The 15,716-nt window shown below is 44.7% G+C and overlaps 1 protein-coding gene across 1 annotated transcript in view; it reads left to right on the top strand.

Annotated features, from left to right (window-relative positions):
• gmeb1 (glucocorticoid modulatory element binding protein 1) overlaps positions 1-14,276 on the top strand; it is a 57,743-nt gene extending 43,467 nt beyond the window's left edge. The window contains exons 7-9 of the mRNA XM_038798446.1: positions 3,191-3,328; positions 5,616-5,738; positions 12,471-14,276. Of these exons, the coding sequence (XP_038654374.1) occupies positions 3,191-3,328; positions 5,616-5,738; positions 12,471-13,192 (983 nt within the window). The 3' untranslated portion in view covers positions 13,193-14,276. The remainder of the gene's footprint in view (positions 1-3,190; positions 3,329-5,615; positions 5,739-12,470) is intronic.
• The last annotated feature ends 1,440 nt before the right edge of the window (positions 14,277-15,716 follow it).

The raw sequence follows: 15,716 nt of genomic DNA, 5'->3' as shown, positions 1-15,716 counted from the left end.
GTGGTTAGCCCTGGGACTGCAGCATTGAGGACCTGGGTTCGAATCCCAGCCCTGGGTCATAGTCCGTGTGGAGTTTGCACATTCTCCCCATGTTTGCGTGGATTTCACCACCACAACCCCAAGATGTGCAGGTTAGGTGGATTGGCTACACTAAATTACCCCTTAATTGGGGCAAAAAAATAATTGGGTACTCTAAATTTATTTTTTAAAAACGTACTTACCTTTTGTACGTTTGCACTCCGGGGTTTCCCTTTGTTAGGGGGCTGTCCAAGTTGGCCTCTGTTCAAAAGTGAACATAAGAATTCACAATTTCATAGAATCCCAACAATGCAGAGGAAGGCCATTCAGCCCATCGAGTTTGCACCGACCCTCTGAAAGAGCACTCTACCTGGGCACACTCCCCCACCCTATCCCCACCTAACTTTTTGGACACTCAGGGACAATTTAGCACCTAACCTGTACATCTTTGGACTCTGGGAGGAAACCCACGCAGACACAGGGAGAACATATGAACCCCAAACAGACAGTCATCCAAGCTTAGAATTGAACCCTGGTCCCAGCCACTGTGCCACCGAGCTGCCCTTTACACACTAAATGCCACTAACAGCAATTGGGTAATGATTAGATAATCTATTTTGGTGATGGTGATTGAGGGATAATTTTTGGCAAGGTCACTAAGAACCCCCTGCTGTTTTACTAAATAGAGCAACAAGATCTTTTACATCCATCTGAGGGGGCAGATGGTGCTTTTAAACATCTCAACCTAACCACAGCTTCTCTGACAATGCAGCATTTCATCAGTACTACACTGAAGCATCAGCCGAGATTATGAGCTCAAAACTCTAGTGATACGTGAGCCACTGAGTCACAGCTGACGTTTTCTAACATGCTTGGAATTAATACTACTTCCAACATCTTGTGGACTTTGGTCCATTGATTCACATAAAACGACATCAAGATTTATAACACAAAAAAGAACATTTGGCTTAACAGATCTCTGTCAATACTCCACATAAGCTACCGCCCATCTTTTTTCATCTCATAACTCATTCTTCTATTCTATTCTCCCTCATTTCTTCTATTCTATTCTCCCTCATTTCTCCTTATTGTATGTACTTTTCCCAAAAATGCATAAAAGCTAACTGCCTCAATTGCTCACTGTGATAGGAGTTTTCACATTCACATAACTCTCTGATTAAGGAAGTTTCTCGTGAATTCCTCACTGCATTTATTAGTGACCATAAGGTATAGGAAAGGAATTAGGCCATTCGTACCATCGAGTCTACTCTGTCATTCGATCGTGGCTGATAGGTTCTTCATCCCCATTCTCCTGCCTTTTCCCCATAACTCCTGATCCCCTGATTAATCAAGAAGTCCCATTATGAATCAAGAACACTATATTTGTGCTCAACGTGCTGTTTCCTGCAGGACTACAGACCAAGAGCTGGAAGGTGGAATTGGGCAGAATAGTTATTTCTTAGAACATAGGAACATCAGAAGTAGGAATAGGCAATTTAGCCTCTTGAGCTATATGGACTTCTGATGAACATAACACCAGGTTTTGGCAATAACTTGAGGTTCACTCGCCTAACAAAATCACAATGTAGAATTGCGCATGAAGAATAGACATATGCGTGAGAACTGTTTTTTAAATTTAGAGTACCAAATTAATTTTTTCTAATTAAGGGGCAATTTAGCATGGCCAATCCACCTACCCTGTACATCTTTGGGTTATGGGAGTGAAACCTGCACAAACATGGGGAGAATGTGCAAACTCCACACGGACAGTGACCCAGAGCCGGGATCGAACCTAGGACCTTGGTGCCATGAGGCAGCAGTGCTAACCACTGTGCCATCGTCCTGCCCCATATGGTTGAGAACTGATGATTGAATTGGGTGAATGATTTTTTAAATTCCTTGATGAAGAGTTACTGAGAGTTTGTTCCTTAAAAGATACTTGTGGATTTTCCATGGAAAGTTGAATGATGTGTTGTCTGAGAAGGCATAGGGTGTTAATAAAGTCTAAAGACATACTCTTGTAACTTGAGTTTAATTATTACGAAATTGTGCAGATTGGAATGGGATCATCTTTTTATGCTGCACTTCCGCATCATGGAATGTTTTTAAATTGTTTTGCAACAGTGATGTCTGTGTTCTCGGTATGTTAATTTTTTTACATTGTAATGACCATTGAATGATCAAAAATAGCTTGGCACTTTAAAGACCACTGATTTTTAGATGTTTAATGTTGGTAATACTTTCTACAACCCTCCCTTTTCCTCTGCATGTGTACGGACAAAAATCAAGTTCAATTGTGAGGCTTTCTTTGGTAGAATAACCCTGCCATGCTCACTATTTACACCTGTATGTTAGGAACGGTTATTTTAGGAAGTGTAGGAGTTGGAGGGAACACTGAAGTAGATTAACTGGTAATTCATTTGTGGGACCTCGCTGTGAATAAATTGGTTGCAGCATTTGCCTGCACAACGACTGTGTGTATATCAAAAGTAGTTATTTAGCTTTGAAATACTTTTGCATATCTTGAGGTCCGAGGGAAGTTTGTTTTCAGTTTTCTGCATTTCTGAACGATAGTGCTACTGGACACGAGAAGAAAAACTAGTGGATCTCAGTCACCAAATATCATCAGGTGACGGTAACAACAGTGTGTGATCATAATAAATAATTGTTCATGAGTATTTAAATCTGAAATTATGAAAAATGTGTACTTATTGAGAAAGATGGGAGAGCCAAGTTTGACAGGGTAGGTGTCACCATAAAATTATACAGTACAGAGCTATTTGGCCCATTATGCCTCAAGATTTAAATATGTAGAAAAGTGATTCCACTGATGGCTGGATGAGCTTATTCAGTGATCCATCCAGCCCAGGAAGTTCTTGGGTTCAATCCTTGATATATTCTGATCTCTGGGAAGAGATGGCAGTCAGGGTGATACAGTTGGACTGATTGCTGCTGGACTCGAGGGTAAATGTAGAAACAGAAAAGCATGAGAAAATGAAAACTATGATACCGACAAATGGTTTATGAAGGTTTGTATTGGAGAAAATAGAAGTTGAATGTTTGTTTCACAGCAACTCTGAGTGGATTTCTAAAATACTCTGAACCTTCATCCTGGACTTGGTATTGCTGTTGGAATATTAGACTTTTTGAGTGATTTTATTTCTTGCTGCAGAGGACACCCTGGCCTTCTGGAAAGGAATAGCAGATGTGGGTTTGCTTGGGGAAGTTGTCACTAACATTCAGAAGGAACTGATGGAGATGCTAGCAGGCGTTCAGCAGAGAATGGGTCAGACTACCTTGCAGATCACAGGTAGGTGACAGAACATTTTACTGCACTTTTCAGATTAAATGGCATTCTTGTGAAGTTAGATTCCAGCTCAGTGCCTTTGTATAACCTTTCACTTGAAGATCCTGCAGACGCAACGGTCATGGTGGTGTGGTAGCACAGTGGTTAGCACAGTTGCTTCGCAGCACCAGGTTCCAAGGTTCGATTCCTGGCTTGGGTCACTGTCTGTGCAGAGTCTGCACGTTCTCCTTGTGTCTACGTGGGCTTCCTCCGGGTTCCTCCCACCGTCTCGAAAGACGTGCTGTTAGGTAATTTGGACATTCTGAATTCTCCCTCAGTGTACCCGAACAGGTGCCAGAATGTGGCGACTAGGAGCTTTGCGCAGTACCTTCATTGCGGTGTTAATGTAAGCCTACTTGTGACAATAAAGATTATTATAGAAAGGACTGTGCCAGGGTGCCCCTGTCTCACCATTCCACTATTTAATTAACCAACTCAGTATTTCTAATGGGAGGTCGAAGTTAAATTCTCCTTGTTAACTACAGTACTGATCAATTACTCCAGTGCTATCTTTGTTGGTCTCATCTTCTACCCTCCATTAACTCCAGTTTGTTTAAGACCCTGCTGGCTATGTGCCATTGAACAAGTCAAGTTCATCCACCATACTCGCTGACTTAGATTAATTCATGGGATCTCATTGCCTCAAATTTCAAACTTGTGCCCTTGTCTTTAATTCCTATGAGGCTTTCCTTCCCGATCTTAAACCTTCTGCAGCCCTATCGAGCCCCTTTCCTTCCAAACACTCCAGTCTTCCAACTCTGACCTCCTATTCTGTCCCTTACCACTTCATCTATCTCGGTGGAACTTCCAGAATTCTCTCCTCAACCCTCTGTGCCTCTTCTTAAAACCGGTTTCTTTGACCAAGCGTTAAGTCATCTTCCTGAATCTCTCCTCCTCTGGCTTGGTGTCAAGTTTCTTCGTAACTTGCTCAAGTGTGTTGGGACATTTATAAATGAAACATCAAAATGTCAGTTAATTTTGCAATTTTATTTATTATTTTCTGTTCTCTCTGCCCACCACCAGTTGTAGCTTAATGCAGCAATGTCCAGGTTACAACTGATGGCTTGTATATAACTCTACCTTTATTTAAATAAATTTAGAGTATCCAATTTTTTTCCAATTTAAGGGGCAATTTTAGTGTGGCCAATTCACCTATCCTGCACATCTTTGGGTTGTAGGAGTGAGACCCACGCAGACATGGGGAGAATGTGCAAGGTCCGTAACCCGGGGCCGGGATCGAACCCGGGACCAATTTTAAGACCTGGCAGTACAGCCCTCAAAGCCAAAACAATTCAGACCTATATACAGTTATACAACTTTGTCCCTACTTATTTACCTTGTTTGTGTTTTGAGTCCTTGGAAATTTGAGGAAGGTAATCATTGGCATTGTTACCTCACGAGTGCATAAAACGAAATAAAAATCTGAGATCTGTTGGTTTCAGCAATTTAAGAAGTGCTCAGATTAATTTGAATATGGATATATATTTTACAAGTGACCCATGACTACTTTAATACGTATACCTAAGTGGCTCATGCAGAAAAAACATTTGGACACTTGCGTCCCGATGCTTTTTTTGTTAGAATCCATGCGTATGTAATTCGGCTAACAATGCCTGTCTGGAACTATCATCCATAATTGTGGTGGGTTATTGTGTTCGTTTTATCCTGTTGATAAATCTAGTGATCTCTTTGGATAAGCTGCTGAAATATTAAATGTATAAATACAAAAGCAAATCTGAAATAAGAACCAAAATAACTGGAAAAACTCAGGTCACACAGCATCTATGGAGAGAAACAGTGTTAACGTTTCAGGTTGAAGACCTTTCAATGGAAGTAAATCCATTGCTTGAGGTGATATGGAGCCATTGTGTTAGGAATGTTGGTTTGATCCCCATTCCACCTTGAATTAACTATTGATGGAGCTGTAGATGGATACTACTAGAGTGAGGAGAAAAACAGCCAGAATTCCTACTCGTGATTATTACCAGAATATCTGGTCAGAATATCAGGCTTAATCTGATGATCTCCACAGTTGAATAGCCAGTTGACTGCCTTTGTTTGCACATGAAGAAGACTAGGCACTTGAATGAGGTACAATTTAGTTGCCAGATACCAGAAGATTATCCAGCAATGGTCAGTGCCTTCAAGAAAAGAGATACTTAGCTGGTCATTCAGGCTGATGGAAATGTAGTCAAGTGATCCTTGTTCTGGATTAAAGAGATAACGTAAAGTATTTGTTTTTTGGCTTCAGACGCTGCTGTTCTGAACAATATGGCACACACCTTTGGCCTCCTGGAGACGGTGAAGAAAGTTTTGGACAAAAGGAAGAGTCAGACTGATCAAAGCCAAGAACAAATTCATAGTGATCTTGCAGGTAAGCTGTCTTCTCCCCCGTACCCCCACCCCTACATGAAGGTATCTGAACACTGGTTCCAAGGGCAAAGGGGCCTCTTGCTGTCAGACATCTGCCAGAAGGCTGTGAAAGAGGTTTTTTTTTAAAGTTTATATTCTCCTTTTTCACATTTTCTTCAAAATTTACACCCACTAACAAAAAATCATGATAACAAATACAATGGCAATCCCCTTATCAACAACAGTCCCATCCACCCACCAACCCCAAACAACAACCCACATGTCAACACAAACATCAAATAAAAAAGGAATCTGGAATCACCCATAGTCACCATCAACATACACAGACCCCACCCCCCAACAAATGTTCGATGTCGTCATCCAATTCTTGAAACTGCATAATGAATAACGGCCATGAATTGTAGAACCCCTCCATCCTTCACCTCAATTCAAACTTCACCTTCTCAAGAGTTAAGCATTCCAGATTCCAGCATGTCCCCCTGCCAAGCCAGGGCATAGGGTGGAGAGGTTGACCTCCACCCCAACAGGATCAACAAGGCGAAGGCTACAACATCCGCTTCCAACCCCGGCTGCTCTATATACCATCTTGAGCTGTATCAGCCCCAACCTCGTGCACGAGGTGGAGGAATTCACTTTCTGGAGCACTTCACACCAGAACTCCTTCTCCATACCCTCTCCCAATTCTTCCTCCCACTTTGCTTTGATCCCTTCCAGCGGTGCCTTCTCCTCCTCCAAAATAACCCCATAAGCCGCCGACACTGACACTACCCTTTCTCCAGTCCCCCTGTCGTCACCGGGAAGCTCTGTATCTCCTTCTTGACAAAGTCTCGAACCCGCATGTATCTAAATATTTCCCCCTGCTCCATCCCATACTTCGCTTAAAAACTTCTTCAATCCTGCAAACTGACCCCCTAAAAACAAATCCTTTAGTGCCCGAACTCCCTCCTCCAAAAATTCCCATCTCATACCTGTGACTCTCCCAAGTTGGCATTTTTTCTTGACCTTGCCCCCAACCTGAAGTGCTGGCGAAACTGCATCTAAATTCTCAACGATGCTATTGGACTGCCGGACTATTTTCCCGGGGCCATCGGGAGCGGTGCTATTGCTAGCACTTTCAATCCCGACCCCCTACACAAACTCTCCTCCATTGTGACCCACTGGGAATCCACCCCTCTGACCCAGCTCAGCACCCTCTACACGTTCGCCGCCCAAAGTCCCTGCCCTACGGAATGTCAGCCCCCCCCCCCCCCCCCCCCCCCCGGCACTATCCCTTTCCGCACCCCCGAGCTACTCAGCGGGACGGCCAACGACTCAATCGCGACTGCAAACAGCAGGGGGGAAATAGGACATCCCTGCCTAGTCCCACGGTGGAGAGAAAAATATCCCAAGCTGACATTATTTGTGCGGACACTCTCCCTCGCTCCTTATACAGTATATTTACCCAGTCCACAAATGTGGTCCAATCCCAAACCGCTCCAGAACTGCCATCAAGTACCCCCTTTCTACCCGGTCAAACGCTTTCTTGGCGTCCAATGCCACAACCATCTCTGTTTCCCTTTCCTCCACTGGCGCCATAACCACGTTCAATACCCTCCTAATATTCAAGAAGAGCTGCCTCCCCCTCACAAACCCCATCTTGATCCTCACCTATCACCTTCGGGAGGCACTCCCCCAGCCTACCTGCCAGTACCTGCGCCAACACCTTTGTGTCCACATTGAAAAGTGATATGGGCCTATACGACCCACACTCCGTCGGATCCTTATCCTTCTTAAGCAACAGGGAAATCTATTCTTGCCCCAAAGTTTGTGGTAACACCACACTCCCTATCGCCTCCTCAAACATCCCCACCATCAGCGGTGCCAGCTTATCCTTGAATTTTTTATAATATTCCACTGGAAACCCATCCGGCCGTGCCACCTTCCCCAACTGCATCCTCCCAATTGCAACTTTTATCTCCTGTTCTACTATCGCCCCTCCAATGTAGCCCTGTCCCCATCCCCTAACCTCGAAAACCCAGCCCATCTAGAAATTCCTGCATCTCCTGGTCTTCCCCAGTCGGCTCCAACCTATACAACCTCTCATAAAATTCCTCGAAGACCTTATTAATCTGATCTGGAGCCACCACCAACTTCCCTGCCCTGTCCTGCACCTGGACAATTTCCCTTGCCGCTGCCTCCATCCAAAGCTGACCCACTAACATACTCCATGCTCGGAAACTGCACCCCTTGCTTGCCTCAATTGGCGCACCGCCTTCCTGGTAGATAGTCGGTCAAAGCTCGCCTGTAGTTCCTTCCTTTTTACATCTTTGCTGGATCCCCATCTTCAGCATAACTCCTATCTACCTCCAACGTCTCATCTATTACCCTCTGATGCTCCAGTCTCTCCTCTTTGTCCACCCTAGCCTTAAACGAGATCACCTCACCACCGCCTTTAGAGCCTCCCGGGCAACCACCTTCAACACCTCCCCCGTGCAGGTAAAACCTACATATTCCTCAATTATTTTCTTAATTTTATCTCACAAATCTCGGTCCCCCAACTGACCCATATCTAATTTCCACCCCAGCCTCTGTACTACCCTCTTCTGCAATACCATATCCACCCAATGCGGAGCTAGATCTGATATTGCAATTGCCGAGTACCTCGACCTCTTAACCCCAGCTAGCAATGCCTTCCCCACCCCCCACTATCAGTCAGTTCGTGTGAATTCCAAGTCGGGGTGGCCCCACACACCTTCACAAATCCTACATCATCCCAATTGGGATCATACGTACCTACCAGCGCCACTAACCGCCCCTGTCAGAAGCACATACCTACCCCCCCTGATCTGCAACCACCTTTTTTATCTGGAACCGTACTCTTTTGCTGACCATTACCACTACCTCTCGAGCCCTTCCTTCAAATCCAGAATGAAACACCTGGCTAACCCAGCCCTTCACCCTCAAGTGAGTCTCCTGCTGCATTGCTACATCGGCTTTCAAGCTTTTAAGATTTGCAAGTACCCTTTATCTCTTGACTGGACCTCCCAACCCCCTCACGTTCCAGTGACTGTCCTAACCGTTGGTCTCTCATCCCTCTCACCTCCCCCACCCCCACCATCACCCCCCTTCTTATTCACCATCATCATACCACCAGGCCCTGCCCCAAGAGTCTGACCCGCCCCTATCCATTGTTAACATCAACCCCCCCCTACTTCCCCTCTCATCCCCCCCCCCTTCACACCTCTTAGGCTCATTGAAATCTGCTCACCAGGCTCCAATGTCTGCAGCCCCACCTCGCCTCCGTTCACTCGCCGACTTTAGTTAGCTAGTGCAGCCCCCCCCCCCCCCAGGCATTCCGTCCCGCCCGCCCAGTCCCAGAAAAGAACAATCCAACCATACAACTCAATAAAATAACATATAACCGTCGCAACAAAGAATGCCAATCAAACCAAACAAAAACTTAAACTCTATAACGAGGTGAAGTCCAGTAAGTTACAATACAGGTCAATGAACAGAAAGTTACAACATTCATAAATTCTCCAGCGACCCAATCACAGTCCACGAACCCTCTCCAGTTCCACTCCTCACTACTTTTCTTTTTTTTAAATAAATTTAGAGTACCCAATTTATTTATTTTTTCCAATTAAGGGACAATTTAGCGTGGCCAATCCACCTAACCAGCACATCTTTGGGTTGTGGGGGTGAAACCCACGCAGACACGGAGTGAATGTGCAAACTCCACACGGACAGTGACCCAAGGCTGGGATTCGAACCCGAGTCCTCAGCGCCATAGTCCCAGTGCGTCACGTGCCACTCCACTCCTCACTTCTTTCCCAAGCCTTCTGCCTTCAGAAGCGCCTCAGCCGCCTTCACCGTCTCAAAATAAAAATCTTTGGTGTTGTACGTCACCTCCGCTTCGCCGGGTATATCACACTAAATCGCACCCCACTGTTGTACAGTGCCGTCTTTACTCGGCCGAAAGCCGTTCACCTCTTTGCCAATTCCACCGTCGGGTCCTGGTATCCAAACTCCAGCACCAGTCCACTGCACCGCACGCTTCTGCTTCGCCATCTTAACACTCTCTCCTTCGTGTGGTATCTATGGAAGCAGATGATTACTGTCCTTGGTGGCTCATTTCATTTTGGCTTCGGCCTTGATGACCGATGAGCTCGGTCTAGTTCATACCGGGAGGGCTCCTCTCCCCATCAACTCCTGCTAACATCTAGGCGAAATACTCCGTTGGTCGCGAGTCCTCTATCCCTTCAGGCAAGCCCACAATCCTCAAAGTGTGCCGCCTTGAGTGGTTCTCCAAATCTTCGAGCTTTGCTCAAAGCCCTTTGTTAGCCTCCATCACCCTCAGCAGCTCTTCCCTCATCCCACAGCTGGTCGCTGTGCTGTGACATGGCCTCCTCCATTTCCTTCATCTTCTCACACGGCTCTCTCAGCTCGGCCGATGTCTTTGCCACAGCTACCCTCACCGGTGCAATTGCCTCCTCCACCAACAATTTCAGTGCGACCGCCATCTCCTTCCTCAACACCTCCATGTGCCTCGCAAACTGCTTCTCCAGCTCCACAGCCATCACCTCAGTCATCGTCTCCACCATAAGCAGTGCAGCCCCACCTTGTGGTCCAGCCTCTGACATTTTGCCAGCACCGTTGCTGGCCCTCTCACTGGACAGTGATCCCTCACTTCCCTCCCTTCTTCACAACTGGTTTTGGCGGTCCTTTTAACGACTTTTTATTTCCCTTCAATCCTCCAAAATTACCCCGGGACCGGACTTTAAAACCTCCTAAAAATATACCTCGACCGGGAGCCGCCCAACGTGCGACTTCCCCTCTATATGCTGCCACCAGATGTCCTGCTACAAGAGGTTTGTGAGGAGGTAGCTCGCCCTCCAGGAGAGCACATGTTTACCACTCAGCCACTTCCCACAAATCAATCTTCAGATTTAACCCAGATAGCGAAGTATATTGCCAATTAAAAAGTGACCTCTGGCTCCATATCCTCTTATTTCAATCAATATCAGTCATTTTTATTATTCCAGGATCACAGGAATATTAGTTTTCTCAATAATACTGTCCCTCTTACTGAGGGAAGCCTGCTGCCTAAAGGCCACATTCCCTTGTTTGCTGCTGCTGGCAAAAAAAATCAATATAAGTTTTATACAGGGACCAGGTGCCCTTCATCAGCTACTCTTCAGCAGGCAATGTCTAGCTCATTCATCCCAATGGCATTGGAGACCCATCAAACAAACTTAATTTATTGTTGGGATAAGAAAACTACGTGGGGAGTTTGGAGATGTTGTGTTTTGTTGCACAAATCTCTGTCCCAAATTTTTGTTGTCCAGAGCTCTACATTGAGATCTGTTGTCAATTGTTTAAAAACTCCTGTCTTGGCCTCTAAAACTTGATGCATGTGAACAATGCACCATCCTGAAATATTTTCACAGAATCATTAACAAACAAAATTTGACACCCAACTATATAAAGTGATATTAGGGCAAATTGGTCAAAGAGGTAGCCTTTCAGAAGCAACGAGGGAGATTTAATGATATACAGAGATTTCGGGAGGGATTTCCAGAACTTAAGACCAAGCTGTCAGGTGTGTAAGAGGCCAGAACTGGAGAAGCTCGGAGATTTTGAAGGAGTGCAGGGCTTGAGGAGGTTATAGAGGTGGGAAGGCAGATGAGGTAGGGAGAGGGGAACAAGATAGATAAGTATGGTTGATTCATGGCCCTTAACTTCCTCAGAATGGCAATCTCCAGTGAATTGTCACACTCGACAGCCTTACCCATGCTGGGATTCCAAAGCCCTTTCTCGTCCAACATTCTGCGCTCAGGCTGGGTGAGACAGGAGCAGTGAAGCGTGTTGCATTGGCTCGGGTTGGGGGAGGTGTGGGCTGTCTCATGCGAAGCTGGGTCTGAGTGGTTAAATAGTTACTCTGGAGTGAAGGTGGCACAGTGGGTTAGCCCTGTTGCCTCACTGGTGCCGAGGTCCCAGGTTCGATCCCAGCTCTGGGTCGCTGCCTGTGTGGAGTTTGCACATTCTGCCCGTGTGGAGTTTGCACATTCTCCTCGTGTTTGTGTGGGTTTCACCCCCACAACCCAAAAAAAGATGTGCAGACTAGGTGAATTGGCTACGCTAAATTGCCCCTTAATTGGAAAAAATGATTTGGGTACTCTAAATTTAAAAAAAAAAGAAAATAGTTACTCGGGAGTTGGGAGTGATTTTTGTTTTTCCTTCTAACTCTTTCAGAGTAACTTATCAGGGTAAAACTGGCAGAATCATCCAAAGTTAGTGATTTAAGTCTCTTTTGTCCGATGGTTCCCAGCCCAGCGCAATTGTCTAGAAGGAAATTAGCGCTTCTGGGCAATTGACAGGTAAAGGCATGGGAGCTTCCGAGAGGAATTCCCCATCCCATCATTGGGATACCCACGAAATGCGACGTTGGGGAACCAGGAAGTTATAGGCCAATGTTTTTTTTACTCAGTACATTTGTGTATGGTTACACAGTGAAGGATGTTTCTTTTTATTCAAAGTAGCTGTCATTTCCTTGCATTGTCCTCCTTTAATGATCCATTCAATGGTATTACACATGCTATATAATAGTGCTTTAATTATTGATTGAATTTTTTTATTCCTATAATTCTACACGTACTGAACTCTGATCAAGAAATGCAATTTGAACATGTGCAGATATTGAGTACTAAACCTATTTTTCTTCCCCCTTACTCCCTCCACTTTCCAACAACAGAGCTAGAACGTCAGCTGGAGGAGCAGAGGAGACGAGCCAAGGAGCAGAAACTGAAAAACCAAACTCTGCAAAACGTGGTGCTGATGCCGATCGCTACTCCCAAACCCAACAAGCGCCCCCGACTGCAGAGACCCGCCTCGGCCACCATCCTCACCCCAAACACCTCCGTCCAAACACCCCAGTTCACCGTTATATCACCTATTGCCATCACTCCAATAGGATCAAACTTTTCTGTCGCCAATGTCACAACCATGCCAGTGGCCATTGGCCAACAGTCCAGCCCCATCACTGTACACACACTGTCGGGCGGATCCCAGCTCTTCACCAGGTATGCCGGTGTTGTCACTGCGGCCAAGACAACTGCCTCTGACACGGTCACCATTCATCCTGCCTCCAGCCTTGCCCTGCTGAGCACAGCAGCCATCCAAGACAGCAACACGATCACGACCATGGCCGGCATGAACGTGGGCCCCATGGAACTGGTCACTGTGGACTCGGGTCTGATGTCCGTTGTTCAGAGCCATGGTGTTGACCATTCAACGACAGATTCACAGACTGTGATCGAGATTCATCCTGGGCCAGAGATGGACTCGGACCCAGACGGTGCAGTGGAAGCAGAGTGCGATGACAAGGTGCCAGACACAGACAACGAAACCCAAATACAAGCCATCGAAGTTGTGACCCAGGAGGAACAGCAGAATGAGAGAAATGATGAAAATTAATTAAAAACAAATTTGAGCTATTGAAGTACTTGCTTGGCTGTATTTGAATGTACTGTTACCAAAACATAGTTATGTGTAAAAGGTATGAATTTCAACGTGAGGATTTTTTTTAAAGGAAGGAATGCAGTATTATAATGCATTCTTTGTGCTGTGTTTCGCCTATTCAGCTGGACCCTCAACCTTGGATCAGAATTTGCTCCAGTTTGCCTTGTTTTGCAACTGCTAACGACCAAGCAGTGTTTGGGTAGCATGTTAGCATCTTGATCTTTTGGCATTGTCTGTCCCCTCCCCTTTCCAGAATAACTTGTAAAGAGGACGCAAGCTCAGGTTCACTGATGTAAAGTAATGTAAGATAAATGCACCATCCACATACTTCCAATTGATCGCCACAAACCAGCTGCCACTGACAATTCCAACTCCAGATGGGTTGATTCAGCTTCACTTAAGCCCTAGGCTGATGATGCTATTCAACTTTGACTCCTTTCCGCAGAAGGGTTGAGGTACTCTTGCTGCATGAAGCAAAGCAGACGTTTTAAGTGTCATTATTAGTAGATGACGAAACCAACTCAGTGAGTTCAGAGGCAGGCAATTCTGTATTGGGTACTTGGAGGACGTTTTGGGAAGCAATCACTACAAGCATAACTGATTAGAAAGTTACAGCTGCTGCTGCTGTAAATCTGAAGTAAACACATACAATTGCTGGAAATGCACAGCAGATACGGCAGCACCTGAAAATTCGAAACACGATCTGCGTCTCTTCAGCTTAAAAAGAAATCCATTTGTAAAACATTAACCTGTCATCTCTATTCAGATGCTGCCGAACCTTGCTGTGTGCTTGTATTTTTACTCTCAAGTGTAACCTTCTTGCATATCCTTGCCAAAATTTGAAAGAGCCTCATTTGTGTAAGGGCAGCTTCAGTGTGTCTCCTTTCCAATGATGTTTTCAGAAGTTTCTTATTGTGAACCTGTATTGTTTTCATTTGCTTCTTATTATGAATCCACACTATGTACATTTTTTTTACTAAACCAACAAAAGATGCATAGCATTCCTGTATAACAATTAAATGCATGTGAGAGAAAGGTGGTTGAAAATATTCAAATGCTTTTATTTACGTGCCATGTCTGAAAATACTTCATTTTGTAATTCCACCACCCCACATCCTTGCACCAATGTTGTTGCTGGCAGATAGATACCAAAACCTAATTTAGCATTGGTGAAGGTGATTACAGATACTGATAAGCTGACCGAAGATGAAGCTACAGTATGGATCACTACAACTGGCTCCAGTGCTGCTGGGCATGGGAATGCTGTTGTTCACTGTCCCTTGCCAGAATGTGTACCAAAGTTGGCTGAACTATTCTGCCCTTTTGAGTCATATTAACCTGTGGGGTGCTTACCCACAAAAGAAAATCAAAATTCTGGAAATACTCAGCATGCAGGATCCATGGCGAGAAAGAATTCACGTTGAAAGCGTTTCATCAGGACACCTGCTTTTGGGTAATCTCAACTCAGTTTCTGGTGGTTATAGCAGCAAACTGTACTAATATAGTGCCTTCAATGTAGTAAAACACAAGAATATTCACAGGAACCTGATCAGATAATGAATGACACTGGGCTAAAGACAGTTCACCAAAATTTGGTCAACAGTTTTAATGAGTGCCTTAAATTACAACAGTCTCCTACATTATAACAGTATTACGCTTTAAAATACTTCTCTGACTATAAAATTATTTGGGACATGCTGAGTTTGTGGAAGGCAAATGCATGGAGGAGCAAGACCTATAAAGGCAGATAGGTGAGCGACAGAATCGCGTAGCTTAGGATCTAGTTATCTAATGGCATGGTTAGAAGGAAATTGACATGGGAAAAGTGAGAATTTGACAATGCAAATAGACCCGCTCTCTTGTTTTCCACCAATTGCTTCTCGATCTCCAAAGTATTGGCCAAGAATTAGATAATTTGGGAAATTGAAAAATATTTGCTGCATTCGGCAAGCGCCTTCTGAGGAGAGGGTACATTGGGCCAGGGCAAACACATTTGTGTTGGCTGAGCTCTTTCTGATCCAAAAGTGAAAAATCTGTTTAGCTTTTCATTCCCTCAACCCAAACACAGATAAATGATTATAATTTTATATTTAAGTGATACTATGATTCTGCTGAATAATTACATGAAATTTGTGTACAGGTTACTTGTTCTCATTTACAGATTACTCTAGCTCTGATTTCCTTGAACATTCCTCACATATGCCTTTCAGTCCTCTAACTGGGCTTTTGTGCATCCCATTCTTACTCGGCTCCATCTTTGGTGGTGGACCCTTCAACTCTCTTGACAGTACTCTCTGGATCTCTGTCCCTAATCAGTACCCCTCTCATCACCTTTGAAATTCATCTTAAAATTGAATTACCCACCATGATTTTGGCTACTTTTTCTAGATCTTGCAATGCTGCTTAGTGTGAGTTTTCTTGGATTGATAGAAATTACATTTGACAAATCCTGCCTTTGATTGATTAGTCCTTTAACCTA

Source organism: Scyliorhinus canicula, chromosome 1 (assembly GCF_902713615.1).
Source record: "Scyliorhinus canicula chromosome 1, sScyCan1.1, whole genome shotgun sequence".
Lineage (NCBI taxonomy): Eukaryota > Metazoa > Chordata > Chondrichthyes > Carcharhiniformes > Scyliorhinidae > Scyliorhinus > Scyliorhinus canicula.
Note: the sequence above shows the minus strand (reverse complement) of the source record. Positions and strands in the feature narration are given on the sequence as shown.